The 17,789-nt window shown below is 44.5% G+C and overlaps 3 protein-coding genes across 6 annotated transcripts; 2 read left to right on the forward strand and 1 right to left on the reverse strand.

Moving 5' to 3' along the window:
• The first annotated feature begins 2,044 nt into the window (after positions 1-2,044).
• On the forward strand, positions 2,045-9,998 carry LOC106821369 (integrator complex subunit 5-like). Of its 2 annotated transcripts, none has more exons than XM_014826134.1 (13): positions 2,045-2,239; positions 2,379-2,514; positions 3,032-3,177; positions 5,267-5,450; positions 5,843-5,943; positions 6,143-6,333; positions 6,615-6,733; positions 7,237-7,443; positions 7,895-8,145; positions 8,276-8,346; positions 8,563-8,711; positions 8,855-9,005; positions 9,268-9,998. In XM_014826134.1, exons 1-13 carry the CDS (start codon positions 2,124-2,126, stop codon positions 9,372-9,374), a joined length of 1,929 nt encoding a protein of 642 aa, XP_014681620.1. In that variant the 5' UTR covers positions 2,045-2,123; the 3' UTR covers positions 9,375-9,998. The 2 variants fall into 2 exon arrangements, with proteins under 2 accessions (XP_014681620.1, XP_014681622.1); XM_014826136.1 differs by having other exon boundaries at positions 2,443-2,514.
• A 1,007-nt stretch (positions 9,999-11,005) lies between these two features.
• Positions 11,006-14,396, forward strand: LOC106821366. The gene is made up of 6 exons (XM_014826130.1): positions 11,006-12,007; positions 12,399-12,461; positions 12,754-12,901; positions 13,251-13,378; positions 13,553-13,735; positions 14,008-14,396. Exons 1-6 carry the CDS (start codon positions 11,834-11,836, stop codon positions 14,209-14,211), a joined length of 900 nt encoding a protein of 299 aa, XP_014681616.1. The 5' UTR covers positions 11,006-11,833; the 3' UTR covers positions 14,212-14,396.
• A 107-nt stretch (positions 14,397-14,503) lies between these two features.
• On the reverse strand, positions 14,504-17,756 carry LOC106821368 (ankyrin repeat domain-containing protein 39-like). 3 transcript variants are annotated; one of them, XM_014826131.1, is made up of 5 exons: positions 17,524-17,756; positions 15,942-16,106; positions 15,675-15,763; positions 15,265-15,471; positions 14,504-15,076 (listed from the first exon to the last, which is right to left on the reverse strand). In XM_014826131.1, exons 2-5 carry the CDS (start codon positions 16,048-16,050, stop codon positions 14,918-14,920), a joined length of 564 nt encoding a protein of 187 aa, XP_014681617.1. In that variant the 5' UTR covers positions 16,051-16,106; positions 17,524-17,756; the 3' UTR covers positions 14,504-14,917. The 3 variants fall into 3 exon arrangements, with proteins under 3 accessions (XP_014681617.1, XP_014681619.1, XP_014681618.1); XM_014826133.1 differs by lacking the exon at positions 17,524-17,756 and adding an exon at positions 17,317-17,511; XM_014826132.1 differs by lacking the exon at positions 17,524-17,756 and adding an exon at positions 16,996-17,049.
• Between the last annotated feature and the right edge of the window lie 33 nt (positions 17,757-17,789).

Raw genomic sequence — 17,789 nt, forward strand, 5'->3', positions numbered from 1 at the left:
AGAAGAGAGAGAGAGAGAGAGAGAAGAAGAGAGAATAAGAGAGAGAGAGAGAGAGAGAGAGAGAGATAAAGAGAGAGGGGAGATCCCCCCGCTGTCTGATGTATCCCAACCGCTCACAGTGTCTCCACACCAACCGCTAGGTGTCACCACCAGCGAGACCGCTGGCTCTGCTATGTAACTCCCGCGTCTCACTACCACCTTTATGTCACGATGCGCTAGAAACGTAATTACAGTAATCAACTTATCACTAATAAACACGCTCGCGTATTTCGTCATTACCAACATCGACTGCATGCCGAGGATGCTAATACTTGAGGTGCGCAGCAGCTGCATGCGCAAACCAATTGGTGCCCCGCCTGCATTTAACCCGCTGTCGCACCGGGAAGCGTGATTAACCCGTGAAGCACTAGTCATGATCGGTACCTAATTCTCATTCATCCTAATTCTCATAGTCTCACGCGATTACCTGACCTGCATGAAAGCGCATTAGTTATCGCTAAATACATTCCAGAGGGAAACAATGCCAGCACGTACGCACAGGCAGGCACGTGAAAAGCATATAACATCGAAAGCGTATCGATCTAGCTACACAATCAGACGGATGCTGAGCGAGTGACTCGCCTTTCCGATGCTAACTACCTTGATTTGTGTTGGGGTTCAGGCGCATGCGCATGCCGCCCACTTGTGTGAAAACTCCACATACGGTACTCCTCGGTATTGCCTCGCAGAATTTACCCGCGCGCACAGACCTATACGCGCGCACACACGCGCGCGCGCACACACAGACCTATACGCGCGCACACACGCGCGCGCGCACACACAGACCTATACGCGCGCACACACGCGCGCGCGCACACACAGACCTATACGCGCGCGCGCACACACAGACCTATACGCGCGCACACACGCGCGCGCGCACACACACACACACACACACACACACACNGGGTCGAAAACCCGGGCGGAAATATTCAACATGTTGAATACGAGCGATGCGCCGGGCGTATGGGAACGCGAGCGAAATATGCCGCCCCCACCCGTACACCTACGCACGTGCCCCGCCCTACACCGACGCACGTGCCCCCCTACACCGACGCACGTGCCCCCCCCCTACACCGACGCGTGTACCCCTCCCTACACCGACGCGTGTACCCCTCCCTACACCGACGCGTGTACCCCTCGTCGGTGTAGGGGGGTACACGCGTCGGTGTAGGGGGGTACACGCGTCGGTGTAGGGGGTACACGCGTCGGTGTAGGGGGCAAACACACACACGCACATAGATACACACACCATACAACCCCCCCCCCCCACACACACACACATACTCGCAAGCATGCACGCATGCGCGCACACACACACACGCACATACCAGCCACCAGAGGTATAACAGTGACAACCCCCCACTCCCACTCCATCCCACCACGTGCACCCCGCGAACAGATCCGGGTTCGAGCATCCGCCACGCTCGCGCTCGCCGTCGATACCTGGAAGAGCGTGAGCAGGGCCTTGTGTATGCCCTGCGCGTGCTGCGTCACCAGGTGTCCGAGGATGCCCACGACGGACGCGATCTTCGGCACCTTCTCGCCGCCGCCGCCGCCGCCGCCACCGTCCGCGGAGGAGGAGTTGCCGGAGAAGTCCGCCTGCTGCTGCTGCTGCTGCTGCTGCGCGCTGCCATGCGAGCAGAAGTCCTTGAGGCCGCAGTGCAGCACCCTGGTGATCATCGTCGTCGGGAAGCACGAGCTGAAACGATGACAGCACGCGCATCGAGCTAGCGTACACGCGTCGGTGTAGGGGGGCACGCGCGTCGAGCTAGCGTACACGCGTCGGTGTAGGGGGTACACGGTGCATGTGTGTGCATGTGTGCGTGCGTTCTTGCGTGCGTGCGTGCGTGCGTGCGTGCGTGCGTGCGTGCGTGCGTAAGCCTGCGTGTGTGGAGGGAGTGCAGCTGATCAGTTTACCTTATCCCTAAACGACAATAATAACAAGTGTGATGGGCCTACAATGCTGGTTATAAGACGTCGCTATCCGTACCAAAACCTTGTAGGAGAGTCTTCAGGATGACGTGGACGACTTCAGGTTAGCTACGGTGCCCTACCTTCTGCACCTCGCCTCTCTGTCTCCCATGCTGCTGTGTGTGATTGCAACGGACTCTGTGAAAACTCTCACGCCAGACGTGCTCAACCAGCTAGCTGTTCAGGTGGGAAAATGGCAGTTCTCACATGTCCAGGACCTCGACAGGTAAGCTGGCTATAATGATAGAGCACTATACTGTACTATGTATTTCCTACATGTGTTCTTGCATCGTGTACGTTTGTTGAATCTTTTTATGCTGAATTTTGGTGCGCATGTTGCATGTACACGTTTGCATTGTTTACAGTTTGCTGAGCCTGGTTGTGCATTTGATCATCATGAGCACAGATGGTTCTCTGGGCATTCTACAGTTCCTGATCAATACCATGGCCCTGGATACAGGCATCAACGAAAAGGTTGAAAAATGCTGTACAGTAATCCTGGTAAGTGGTAGTGTTCTCAAGCCGGATAGTGTTAACATATTGTTTGTTTACTATTACTTTTCACTACGCTACCCGACTGCTAGTCCCAAAGTTTTAAAGCCTATGCGAACCCAACTATGTATATTTTTCAATAAAAACACTCAACAATAATATTTTACCATATTAAATCTCACTGCAGCAGGAACACAGCATCTGGCTATTGCACTAATTGTCTCAGTGCAGAGCAATGTACGAGGAGTGTATGTAATAACACTGTATATATCTGTATATACACTGTAATATACTATATATACACTGTATATACACTGTAATATACTATATATACACTGTATATACACTAATATACTGTATATACACTGTATATACACTAATACACTGTATATACACTAATACGCTGTAATATACTGTATATACACTAATACACTGTAATATACTGTATATACACTAATACACTGTATGTAACAATGTATATACACTCCTGATTACATCATACCGTCATATTGAAATTGTTACGCAGGATATGCTTGTGATGGATCTGCAGCGGATGATTGGGATGATTGCGACGTGGGAAGCCACACGCGGTGATATTCCGTTCCTTGCCAGTCTCCTCAGCAACCAGATAGCATTGTGCAACATGCTACTTCAGCCTCATCCCCAGCAGGGGTTAGTCGACATAGCAAGTTAACTAGTTACAACTACTCCCAGGAGTGGTAAATGCATCATAAAACTAGCCTAAATTACTGTGTTATGCGCTATATATGACACACAGTAGGTTTTGCTCATCTTTCTTCCATTAGACTTGTGTAGCCAGGTGTTATAAATACAATATAAAACTAAATCCTTAAAGGCATAATAAGTCCATTGCTTATGCAATGTTGACGAATGCTAGAGTAACTGGCACCTTGTGTAGTTAACAAATAACACGAACCTTACTCCAAACGCGTATTAGTTCTGTTCCAATGGTCACTGCTGGTTACTAAGAAATGCCTAATTGAAAATCCGCAGTCCAAAAATCAGTTGTTTACAGTTCAAACCGCTGCCGGCGAAGCGGGTGTGATACACGATCTTATAGTGCACCGGACATTTTCGCACGCATGCTCGGCCGTACGCAATGCTATCATCAGTGATTTCGTAAACATGGACGCTCGTCGATAAGGAACTTTTTTGTCAGGGCTGTCCACGTGCGTTCCGTGATTAGTACGTGTGTTTTACTCCATTTCCATGTTTAGTCCGATGGCCGTTACCCGCTGACACCTCCATTTCATCTGCGTCCAAAACATACGGGCCGACAATGTTTATGTGCCATCGCCTTGAACTCCTGGATGACATTTACGGCACGTAAATGATACGTTGATACATATCAACAACCGATTTCAAGTCTTGTTTGTAATATAACCAGCAGTGATATTGGACAAACTAATACGCATTTGGCTATTAGGTTATGTACTTATTAACTACACAAGGTGCCAGTTACTCTAGCATTCGTCAACATTGTATAATTAATGGGCTTATTATGCCTTTAAAGTTACCGTGTTATGCGCTATAGACAATGTACCAGCGTACTGCTGTTCTCTCTTTCATTAGACCGTTGTGGCCAGGAGTAATAAATACGCCATAAAACTATGCTAAGTTACCGTGTTATGTGCTATATGCGATGTACTAGCACTGTCCATCTCTCTTTCCATTAGACTCGTGGCCAAGATTATAAATACGTTATAGAACCTATCCTAGTTACCACGTTATGCACGATGTACTAGCACTGTCCCATCTCTCTTCCATTAGACTCGTGTGGCCAAGATTATAAATACGTCATAGAACTATCCTAAGTTACCGCGTTATGCGCGATGTACTAGCCACTGTCCATCTCTCTTCCATTAGACTCGTGGGCAAGAGTTATAATACGTCGTGGAACTATCCTAAGTTACCGCGTTATGCGCGATGTACTAGCCACTGTCCATCTCTCTTCCATTAGACTCGTGGGGCCAAGAGTTATAAATATCATCGTAGAACTATCCTAGTTACCGCGTTATGCGCGACTGTACTCAGCCACTGTGCCATCTCTCTTCCATATGACTCGTGTGGCCAAGAGTTATAACATACATCGTAGAACTATCCTAAGTATACCGCGTTATGCGCGATGTACTAGCCACTGTCCATCTCTCTTCATTAGACTCGTGTGGCAAGAGTTATAAATACGTCGTAGAACCTATCCTAATTACCGCGTTATGCGCGATGTACTAGCCACTGTCCATCTCTCTTCCATTAGACTCGTGCTGGCCAAGAGTTATAATACGTCGTAGAACTATCCTAAGTTACCGCGTTATGCCGATGTACTAGCACTGTCCATCTCTCTTCCATTAGACTCGTGTGGCCAAGAGTTTATAAATACGTCGTAGAACTATCCTAACGTTTAACGCGTTCATGGCGATGTACTAGCCACTGTCCATCTCTCTTCCATTAGACTCGTGTGGCCAAGAGTTATAAATACGTTATAGAACTATCCTAAGTTACCGCGTTATGCGCGATGTACTAGCCACTGTCCATCTCTCTTCCATTAGACTCGTGTGGCCAAGAGTTATAAATACGTCATAGAACTATCCTAAGTTACCGCGTTATGCGCGATGTACTAGCCACTGTCCATCTCTCTTCCATTAGACTCGTGTGGCCAAGAGTTATAAATACGTCGTAGAACTATCCTAAGTTACCGCGTTATGCGCGATGTACTAGCCACTGTCCATCTCTCTTCCATTAGGCTCGTGTGGCTCAGTCGGATCCTCGCTTTTGTCGGTCAGTACGGCGGGGAGCCGGTGGCAGCCGACATTCTGCATCACTTCCTGTGTCACGGACAGGACAGCCGCATGGCTTCTCTCTTCCAGAGCATGAGTCAGGAGATGGATAGCCAGCTGCCGAACGCGCTGCAGAGAACTGTCGACAAGGTAGCGGGCTGCTAGCGCCACCGCTTGGATGATACCTCTTAGCTACTGTTATTACCTTTTTACTACCAGTACTACTGTTTTGTTATTACATTCTTAACGCTTAGCTGCTACTACTACTCTTAGCTGCTACTACTACGCTTAGCTGCTATACTACTCTTAGCTGCTACTACTACTCTACTATACGGTACCCTGCTATGGTACTATACACTACTCTATGTGGCTTGTGAGAAAGGCAATTTTCAGCTTGTGTTATTCAAAACAAGTGGAGGATGATTGCCGATTATTAGCCTGGTTGGGGGGGGGGGTCAGCCTAACCCATAGGGATAGAGATTTTGCGTTCGATGCCCAGTGAGTGTAGTTTTTTTCCACGCTGACGTGACGGTGATTTTCAGGCGTTCGTCACTCTGCAGAGCCAGCCGGACATGTTGGAGACCCTCCTGTGCAACATGCTCACGCTGCTGCTGCGGTGGCGCCATCGTAGGTCAAGCAACAGGTGAATCTCCAACCTCAACTGAATTGTCTATCGTGTCGCTCTCGCGTCGGCAGCAAATAATTCCCCAGATGGTACCACGTATAATGACGTTGCTCTCGGGGGAAATCAGACGGTAACGAATCGAATGCTTACTACTTAAGCTTCTCTTGCGCATTTTACTTCACATCTGCAGGCGTCTAATGTCCGCTGACTTTCGCAGGTTTGCCATCATCCTCCGAAATCATGTCTCACCCCTGTGCTGCCATCTACGGTCGAATAATAGAAAAGTGTCTTCAGCCGCTATGCAGTGCTTGCATCTCATTGGCCATCCTCGGCTCCTGCCATTAGGAACGATGCTGCAATTGTGTTTTGGTGTTACAGCATATTTCTTCAGTGTCCTTCATATCAAAGGTATTGACTTAGCAACTTATCATTCAGATATCAAAGTTGATCTGCTGTGATAAAAACTACTCATTCTCGAGAGAATGAATGCTAAAATTATACTGTGCATAATTAATAATGATAGTCACAATTATAAACGTAATAATTGTAATCATGATGATAAATCATCATGATTATTAACCATAATCATAATAATCCTCGCAATATTAATCATATTTTAATTATATTAAACGTTTGTTCAAAGTTTCCCATGTTTCTTTGTTCGCTGGCGCGCATCCTGCTCCACGCAGCTGTGGAAGAGAAGCTGGTCGGAGTGCGCACCTGCAGGGCCTACCTGCAGAGCCTCAGCGAGATTCCCGGAGCGCAGCACGTGCTACTGCACAGCCTCGTCCATGGCTGCATGCTGCAGGTACACACCCACACACCGATTCATCTCCCCAGTCGTGTTACCAGAGGAGATATATTTGAATAGTGGGCCCTGGTAGGCTTCACGGGATGTGGTGACGCTAGGCTAGCATTCAGGGCTTTGGCGAAAAAAAGTTTATGCTGTGTTCACGTTAAATAGTTAGGGATTATCCTAACACTGCATCAACTATTTTTGTAGAAGCCTGGAAAGTTAAGCGAGTGGAACTATGCCCTGTAGATCCTATCCAGACACCCTATTTAAATATGTTTCTTTTGTAGTATGGTCAGTCGCCTTCTGTTAAAATATGTGCTGTATTACATGTGAGGTTGTTATCCGGCTAGGAAAACCGGTTTCCATTAACATTATCGTTAAACGATATTTACATTCCTCTGGAAATAAGTTCAAAAAATTTAGTATTCCTAACAGGGAGTGCACCGAATCGGTCTCATCGGATTGTGACGATATTTTCGTTAGCCGACATGTTGACATCATCCTCGATATTGCAGGGGCAGGCCGGGCCGCTGCGGTCGAGGATTCCAGCGCCCCCTGTTGAGAAGTGTAAGGTCGAGCAGACGGCGATGGCGTGCCTGCTGGAGGAGAACGCTCATCACGGACATGCAATCATTCTGCCGCAGTCTCACTCCAGCGTCTTCCACGCCGGCATCATCGGCAAAGGCGTCCAGAATCCGCCGAGAGCGGCCATGTTCACGAGGGTATTAATTCATGGAGGAACTCAATTTAATTAGCGATGCAGGTCATTATTTGCTTCCAGAAAAGCTTGTCGTCTGTGTACAAGATGATGCCGTTAAAATGCAGTGCGTGCCATTGCGTGCATAGGAATTTGCTCACTGCTCGAGGGTCAAATGAATTTTGATGATATTGCATGATACAGTTGATTTTTGTTTATCAGGGGTGAAAGAGTGTAACAGGGTATGAATGGTAGGAAGCTTCTTCCAAAGACACCATGCTAATATTTCGCTATGCTAATATTTTGTGAGGTAAAATTTGTAGATAAACATCATGATTGTCGTGGTCATCTCATGATTGTACACTCTGCTTGAACGTAGTTACGTCGTTTGGTGACAGAGGCTGCTGCACCTGGTGGGAGAGGGCGGGGCAGTTCAATTTATCTGACGCTGCTTTTGAATTGACGGATTCTGACAGAATGAGATCAGCACGAATCGGCAGCTGTTTCTTGATGTGGTGCAAGCCTGCTCCCTCTATCATCCGAACGATGAAACGGACACGATGGAACTCGACATCGCCATGGAAACCGAGCAGCTGGTGACGGCTGAGCCAGGTGTCGCTGCGCTGGAGGCTATAGCACTGATGCTGACGGAGATGGCTACTCCAGATGTTCTGTATAATCAGATTGATTGGCCAGAGGAAGCGTTCGCCCGTTGTACTGTGGAGAGGTATACTACTGCAGTTACCCGTGAAAATCCAATGCATTCAACTTGATAACTTGGCAACTATTTGTGCCTATACTATCATATAATTTACAATGCATGAAGGTGTAACTGACTATCATTTCTCCTGTTACAGAGATCTCGTGATAAAGAAAAGGTTCCATGAATACCCAGTCTTGTGGGAGCTACTAGATTTTGTAAGCAGAGGTAGGTGACCGTTGTGTACTTCTGTACAGCACTGACCTGTTGGCTGTTGTAGTGCCGACTGAAGAGATTAATGCGAACTATTGTTTTAGTCAGCAAAACTATCCCGAAAAAAATCCTTGTAGTTTTCACATTTACCTTGGTTAATAACTATCATTGGCCAGCGTTTTTGATCATCAAGCAATAATACGAAGTAACTTTGTTTTTTTATGACACTAGACAGAGCAGCACTGCTACAATGTTCAGTGCTGCTCCGGGGTATTGTCGCCATCCTCCTCGCTTACTGGGAAAATTGTCGTGATTCAGCGACAACCGCATCGCCATGGCAACTGGAAGCTTCGTGCCGTGTTATTCAGATCATGAACCAGGTGCCGTTATAGATTGATTAACCTGTAATAATTATGTGAAATACTACATATCGTAGTTTTTCATTGGTTTGTTTCTTAGCGGTTAGTGTTATATACTACACTCCACGATAATAAATAACAAGCAAAAATCTTTTTTCTCACAGGGTAAGCTATTACCGCTACCACTAAGCGACATCAGCATTTTGTTTCCATTGCTGAGTCCGTATGAAACTCATCTGCTTCTGAGAGATGTATGGCAATACATTCATGAAAACAACATAAGCCAAACTGGAATTGGCCCTGGTCCTATGCCTGGTAAGTTGGGTTCGACACGTGGTACACTGCCAGTTACGTTGCCTGCATACATGCGCCATCCCATTGGTGGCAAACTGAAACAGAGTTATACCCACTTCTCATCTGTCTTCAAAAGTCGTCTGCTATGTAGGCTTTAGGCTAATTGAAAAGATTTATGCCATTAATATGAATATCAACATGAAATATATAACTGCTGCCTTGCCATCGCCTGGCTACAACCGATGCTATATATATATATATATATTTTCATCCCCGCTTTCAGGCTGTAGCAGCTGCCACACCGATACACTGCGATCGATTCTCCAGTTGAACACGAGTGCGGTTGGACACCTCTATTGCCACTTCTTCAACACGGGAAAACAAAGTTGAACGAACATTGTGAGCTGCTGAGGACTTCCGGCTATTCCTCAGGCTTCTCTGTTGCCATGGCGACTTGTAAAAGTGACTCCTCCTTCGCTATTGCCACGCTGACCATTACTTGGCTACTCCAAATTGCACAGACTGCAGAAACCGCTTCTGATGATGACTGTTACGAAGGCTTCGCTGTTGCTGCTGTGATGACAATAGTGTCCATAGTGACCATAGTTGACAATAGTGTCCATTACTTGGAAAGCCTTTCCCCTGCTGTCGTTTTGACATTTTCTTGGACAGCAATTTTCCTGGAGAGGCGTTGCTATTGGACTTGCTGTGACAATTGAGACCTATCAACATTGTACAGTGACAATCCTGGCAGCCATGATGCGTTCATGATGCGTTGTGCACTAATTGTAAACATGAGGCAGGGTATCATGCAGGCAATATGCGGTCAGATTTCTATTCTACGATTGGACTGCAGCCAACTCGCTCGATTCAACTTGAAACCCAGTACAATACTCGCATTGGTTTCAATTAGGAAGCCTGATTCGTGTAATGCACCCCGGCACACACGTGAGTTATTTTACTCAAGTAAAATGACCCACGAGTCATTTTACTCACGTGTGCGGCGGATTTTCGTTGAGTAATTTGACGCATGCGTCATTTTACTCACGTGTGCGGCGGATTTTCGTTGAGTAATTTGATGCATGCGTCATTTTACTCACGTGTGCAGCAGATTTTCGTTGAGTAATTTGACTCGTGCGTCATTTTACTTGAGTAAAATAACTCACGTGTGCGTCGGGCTTTAGGTAATCAATTTCTCATCATGTAAGATATATTTCATTGAAATTGATGGCCAGTGTCTAGTTTCTTTTGTAATGTTTATAGCTTTCTATGTTACTGTTTGTATATAATCATGCAATAATACGTGAATTTGTCAAATGTTGGGATTCTTTCTTCTTGAATGCGTGGTTTTTTTATATGACTAGTTGGACATACATGGTATACCAATAAGAAGCATGCCCTACTGATTTCATTTGTTTAACGTTGGCTTGCTAGTAAAAAAGCAAGTTCATTTGAGACAGAAAGAATGAAAACGAGAGGCAGAGAGAGGGAAAGTGAAAGAGTGCGCGCGAGAGAGAGACAGACAGACAGAGAAACATAGTAAGATCACAGAGAGAATGAAAGAGAGAGAGAGAGAGAGAGAGAGAGAGAGAGAGAGAGGGGGGGAGAGCGATAGAATTACATAGTTGGTGGCTGGAGGTAAAGTGAGGATGGCAGCTGTAGTGGCTTGGAAGGAGGGGGAAATTTCCTAACACCGCCACGGTGATCGAACCAGATATTACACCAATCCCATAACGTTGCTTTTGCATTCGCAGATTTGCTGCTAACTCAATGAATATAATTACTTCATATATTATTAAAAAAACTCGTTTGAACTTGTCATATCTTGGTATAAAAATGTTTGGAAACATTCGGAGAAACACCGGCGAATTTTATGCGGTCACTGCGGGTCGTATCTCTGATATATAAGTGAAGTTGAACGAAAACCTAGCACGTCCTGTCTTAAGCGTGATCGAGCGTGCTTGGCACTTTGCCAGGTGAAGCCAGTGGCCAGTGGTCAGTCCATGTCAGGAGCTCGCCAGACAAACAATCTGCGTTCAGCTACTAACACTTCTCTCACACCTGCTACGGAGAATTAGTGCGTGAGCTACTTACCATGTCTACACGTATATTGCTGGTGGCTATATACACGTGAACTACTGACTATATATATGTGCGTGAACGATTGACTACATATACACGTGAACTAGGCCTACTGACGATATACACGTGATCTACTGATTATATAAACTTGAACTATTGACTATATATACACCAGAACTACTGGCAATATTCGCGTGAAGTGACTACATATACACGTGAATTGGCTACATATATAGGTGTGAGTGTGTGTCTACGTGTGTGAACTACCCGGTGTATACGCTCCAGCTACTGACTGCATACGTGCCCAGTATATACGCCGTGTGAGCGACTCCCCAGCTACTCGGTATATATACGTGTGAAGTTGTGAACTGTTCTGCATTTACCTGTAAACTACTGACCGTATAGACGTGGCAGATAGCGGTATCCACAGCCTTCAGATGTGTGAGCTAATGATTAAATAAGCGTCAGCTATATTGATAATACAAGCATCAACTACTGGCGATATAAGTGCCCGTACATACGTGTAAAGTTACTCTGTATATACACACCGTCACACGAGCCACCGAGTATAGATAAGCGACAACTGAGTAAACGCGTGAACGTGTTACACCCGGTGAGTTCTTATCCAGATAAGAAGCGGCGTGCGTGCCAGTGTGCGTGCGTGCGTGCGTGCGTGCGTGCGTGCGTGCCCGTGTGCGTGCGTGCGTGCGTGCGGTCGTACGACTGATGCGGAAGCTGGAGGCGTTGCTTGGTGACCAGCATCCGTCATGTGCCGTCAGCGTAAGAGCGCCATGCTCGGCTGCTGCGTCTTCGGCGTTCTCTTCGTCACGGCCGGCGTCATGGAGATCATCGTCGCAGCCACTGCCGTCAGCAGGATGCCGCTGCCCGTCTACACGGCCGCCTGCCTGCTCTGGGTCGGAACTTCCGTCGGCGCTGCGACGGTAAATGCCATGCACGAGCCCGTTGTCAGAAACAACATGAGTGTTAACAATGGCATTAACTTTACGACGTTTCTGACAACGGGCACCCTATTCTAGCTCCAGATACTATTCCGGTATGTGTAGAACTCCATTTGCTACTATAAATATATACATATATATATATATATATATATATATATGTATACTAGGAAAGTAAATTATGTAAAATTTGCTGGAATTTACGTATACAAACACGCGCGCGCAACCAACGCACACGCGCACGTGCTCGCATCCACGCACGCGCGCACACGCGCAACTACGCATTTCATCAATGATAACACACATGTTATCAGAGGTTAATAATGACAAATTTTTCATTATTAACCACTGATTTTATTAAACGTATTTTCAGATAGCGATGGCAGGCGTTGCAATGATCGTGTTCTCGGTCACAGGAAACCCAACACGTAGAAGGGTAAGTGGACGACCGCTATAACAGAATATATTTACTTCGACGTATTCAAAAATACATTCTCCTATTTGAAGTGGCGTAACTAAGGTATGGCAGGTATGGCACGTGGCCTGGGCGCCACTGAGCAGTTTCTATTAAAGTCAGACAACGCGGTTGTGGTTAAGACAAATTAACAAAATTAGCAACAATTAAAAGTTTCGTCGATCCTCATTATCGATTGCTTCGCAGCCTTGTGCAGCACACATTCATTCTCAGACTATTTGCATTTCTTCTGGGGTTTTGCCTGCGTTTACAGAGCAAAGGCTTGATAGGAATCTCAGTGACAGTGTTCTTGGTCAGCGCAGCAAACATAGTTATGCTCGTAGTCGGCAAAGAGAGGATCTGGCGGAGTGAGGAGCAAAGGGTTGCCGTGCTGCTGGGCTACGAAACATTGTACAGGACAGGTGGGTTTGTTGTGCCAGAGAGATGAACAAGACAATCAGCACAGCTTACTGCATACACACATTGGAGCTGCTGTGAGAGTAGCTAAGCTATATTTCCGTGGTAATTTGGAGGAAATGTTAATTGGCCATTCACTCAGCTTCTCATTGACTATGCGTATAACAAACAATACACGTACGTGCTTGTGTTATATCATATTTTATTATAGTATACATAGATTCGTGATATAAATTGGGGGGAGGGACTTTTGTGGGAGGGGTTAAAATGAGAAGTTATGCTTACGGGTATGTACCCTCTAGCGAAAAACACAGTAATCGAAATCCATCTGTAAAATCCATATTCTCGTTTTAGCATTTACTATGAGTACCATAGGAGCTGGAATTGGACTAGCAAGCTCATTCCTGGCAGTGGAGTACATCTACTTTCTGATGATCCGACCTGTTCTGCTGTACAGTGGAGACCTAACAACGTGGACCTCGGTGGGCAATACATTCAATAGTCTAATCATGGCAATAACATGCTTGAATAACCACTACTAGCGATTTAGAGATGCTAAATTGGAGGCGTTTACCAATTATGGATAGACAGTTTTCCCGATGAAAATGAAGTATACGCACTTTTTCGATAAAATGCATTCGTTATATTTTTTCCAGCCTTCGAACGCCGCCAACAAAAAAAGTATTACTTCCGATAGGTCCACTCTAGGAAAAGACTACCAGTGGGTTTATAAATCAAAAAAGATCGCCCACCCCAAGCTGACCCATTACAGACCGCACCACTATCAGATGGGAGATAGTAGTGACAGCATAGATACACTTGCTGTCTATCCTCACCAGGTATTTGGTGTTGGTAACGTTGAGAAATACCATGGCAGATGCAGTACGAATCAATGTGCAATTTAGAACATCGTATTTGTTCTTGGGACTACAAAAAAGCATTTCAGTCGCACTATAATCATTCACATAGATTATTTGGATTTGCAAGAGGATGTACATTTCAAGCCTCCGTAGTTCCCTAATTCTTGAAATACTACCTCTAAACGTCGAGGTGTGCAATACAAGAGAGGTGAAATCATAATAACAGATGATGGCATTTATTTCTGTCCTAGCTTTCACATCAGGTACGACATTCCATAGAAGTAAAGGCACGAAAAAAGCACCTGGAGATGAAGGAAGCAAAGCAGGTCACTTCTCCTGGATCCTCCAGCGCTCCTAGCGATACAACAAGTCCACTAACCTACATCTATTCACCAGACACACTTGACCCATGTGCGGAGGATTCTATACAATCCTACAATACGGGTTTCATTTGAGCATTTGCCTCACTATCTGCCACTGTATTTGTCATTTTTTTGGGCATATGTTTCACGTGTTATCTTTTCTTGTGCCGCTTGTATACATTGTATCACGTGTATGCACAAACTATCTAAATAGATTTCTTGCATTTACGTATTTTGACTGTGATTGGTAATGATGAGTATAAAACTATAATCTCATATTAGCTGCCCTACTAGACTGACAATAAATGAATGCTCTATAACGCTGTGCTATTAATGGCTGATGTACGACATAACAATACATTGTAAACAAATTAACATGTCACCGTTTATAACATATAAAAATTTCCATTTACTATCATGTGAGTACAACTGTACACGATTTTCAAATCATCTTTGCAAAATAACGAATTATGATTGCTATTAAAACCTAAACTAACACAATTATTTTCATTGGATCGTGTTAGAACCCCAATAAGAACTGCCATGGCATGATGCATACCAGCCACTAACAAACTATACCAGCCATGGTGAGATCGCCAGATGGCATCTACCACAGCAGTATCTGATTGGCCCTATGCCACGATTGGTAAGCTCTGGTTTACAATAATTACCTCATCACAATACCTGCCTGACAACCACTGCGATGTAATACTTACCAGCCATCTTAGTTCCATATTCGATGCTATATTACAGTTATTTAGGTCATGCACTTTGCCATCTGTGATGCAGTGTTGCCTCTTTAAAGATTCTGTAATATCTCTTTACAGTGCTCTAGATGAGCTTTGTGCTCCTTGATATAGTCTACTGGTGCTTTCCCATTATTATCCTTTATGTTTAAAAGATGTTTATTGGTTTTCAAGAGTACTTCAAATGCTTCCTTCTGACTCATCTCAGCTGCCTAGAAAGAGAGATAGAGATAAATTTGAAGTGTAGTTCACAGACCAGCCGTAATGCTACCAGTATTTGTAAAATTCAACTGAGGTCCTGAACTTGAATTTTGATTGTGTATTACGCTGATCATTACCACACACTTACAAATAAACTTGATTTTCATCTAGAAATTTCTCTTAAAACAATTGACATTACCTTGTGAAGGGCAGTTTTTCCATCTTTATCTTGTAATGTTGGGTCAGCTTTTGCTTGTAGAAGGTCAAGAATTACCTTACTATGGCCACAATATGCTGCCCTATGCATGGCAGTGGCACCCCCTGCACGTGTTTGTATATTTGGATTAGCACCATGTTGTAGCAATATTGCGATGACTGCACGATGTCCACTTCTAGATGCATAGTGCTGGAAAAATATATAGTTTCCATAAATGACCCTAACAGTGAGGTTATGACTTTGATATTTATTTAAATTACGAAACAAGCATAATTCTTACTACTCAGAATCGATCTAAACCTTTAACAGTATACACTACTTGGCACTATATAAACTGGTATATACTACAATTTCTCCTCTGCAAATTACTATATACTGATAACTTCATTTACCAATGCAGTGTATCCAGAACTGTCAACAGCATTTGCATCTCCGCCTTTTGCAAGGTAGTTGTTAACTTTTCCCACTTCCCCACTCAGTGCTAGAGCAAAACATTAACAGATTTAACTTACTAATTATGCATAAATTTACTCAATTCATGTAAAGCCTACTATTACAAATATTTTTTTCTCAGGAAAAAGTTACATATTCTGAACCATATAAATGCCATCTAATAAATGAATAAATGGCTGTGAGAACCTGAACAGACAATCAATCACCTGCTGACCACACCCCTCTTTCAAACTCCATCTCTGGCATCGTTTGCATAACTGATGGGTTTGGCATTTGATGTGTTGAGCAATGGCTGGCATCATGACTGTGGTTCATTTCTTCAGATTTTGATGATCATATACTCAACCAGATTTATTTAACATGATGAAAGTCTGAAATGAGAAAAAAAAACTGAGCAACACTCATAATCAATTGTGGATGAATTATACATACCTTATTATATTCTCTCGTGAAATAATTTAATATTCAAGAGTCACATTGAATAAGTGCATGACCCTTTATCACTCTGAAAGTCTAAATGTGTGTGCGTGCGTGTGCGTGCGTGCGTGCGCGTGAGCATGTGTTGCATGTTCGCACGTGTGCGCGCAAGTGAGCAACTCTGGTGTATACGATCGAGGATTCACCATACCATCTAGAATTCACACACTCGAGCGAACACATCCTCCCTGAAGAAAGCGCACTAAAATGCAGCACGATTCACAAAAGGAAATACCAACGAACCGAGAATGTAACAGAAATGATGATGATCAGAAGCCAATGATGACCCTAGAAGACCGCAGATTCATCGACCAGAGGGCTTCCTTCCTCTGTCGCCAAAAACACCAGTGCATGCCGCTAGCACAGGCACTTGGAGCGTTTCAATAAAATATAATGCTAAATAAATACGAAATCTATTTACTACCAAACTCAGAGTACTTACTCAAAGTAGCTTCAAGTCACTCAATGTAGCTCAAAGTACTCGAGTCTTAATGTTTCTCTACTCTCTCGCCTATTATTGCCGACATATTTATGTGTCAGTGTGCGGCAGCGTGCGTGCGGTGTACATGTGTGTTGCAGAGGAGCATTTGCACGGCATTTACAGGAAATTGTCAGCAATAATAGGCGAAAGAGAGTAGAGAAACATTAAGATTTTGGTAGTAAAATAGATTTCGTATTTATTTAGCATTATATTTTATTGAAACGCTCTAAGTGCCTGTCGCCGCTATAGGTTACATTCGCCAACACCAGAACCCCGACAGTTAGATCGGCAAAGGTACGTACACAACAGCTTCTCCCACATGTGAAGTAGGTAGTAGAACTAGAGCTTATACAAGCTGAAACTCTAAACAAAAAGTGAACCAGCTGCTGGTTTGGCAGATAAGGTCTATATGTCCCCTTGACCTCTGTTTGACCTCGCTCGTTTAGCTATTTCTGACTAATATATATATATATATAATATATAATATATATAGGGTTAGGGTTAGGGTTAGGATTAGGGTTAGGGTTAGGGTTAGTCAGAAATAGCTAAACGAGCGAGGTCAAACAGAGGTCAGGGGGACATAGACCCTACGAGCGCTGGTTTGCACAATTACACACGCGAACCTGAACTGAAGACTGAAGAGTGAAGTGAAGTTAGGGAACTACTTGGAAGTTGAAACTATTTCTGCCTGCAGGGAGTGGCCAGTATATTATCAGGATTTAGAGCATGTCACACAATAATATGTCACAGTAATATTGGAGTCCTAGTATAGTAATATTACTAATTCAGTTATTGTGTAAAAAAACAGTCATACGAACGACGCGACGTACCAGTGACGTGAACGGTGTTGGGTAGTGACTAGTGTATTGACGATGGCGCTAGTCTCGTACTCGTAGCTTGGTTGCGCTACTAATAATTAAATCAGCACGATCAGATAGCGGGATAAGTTGAAATCAAAATTCAACTATTAATTCAATTTGATCAACAAGGTGACGGGTTGTAAGTAACACTATTTTATCGAGGTGACGACTGTACCAAACCAGCTGCCTTTTCGGAGCGATGGTTAGACTGACTCTCTATCTCTTGCTTATGTTGA

This window comes from Priapulus caudatus, unplaced genomic scaffold (genome assembly GCF_000485595.1).
Source record: "Priapulus caudatus unplaced genomic scaffold, Priapulus_caudatus-5.0.1 Scaffold70, whole genome shotgun sequence".
Lineage (NCBI taxonomy): Eukaryota > Metazoa > Priapulida > Priapulimorpha > Priapulimorphida > Priapulidae > Priapulus > Priapulus caudatus.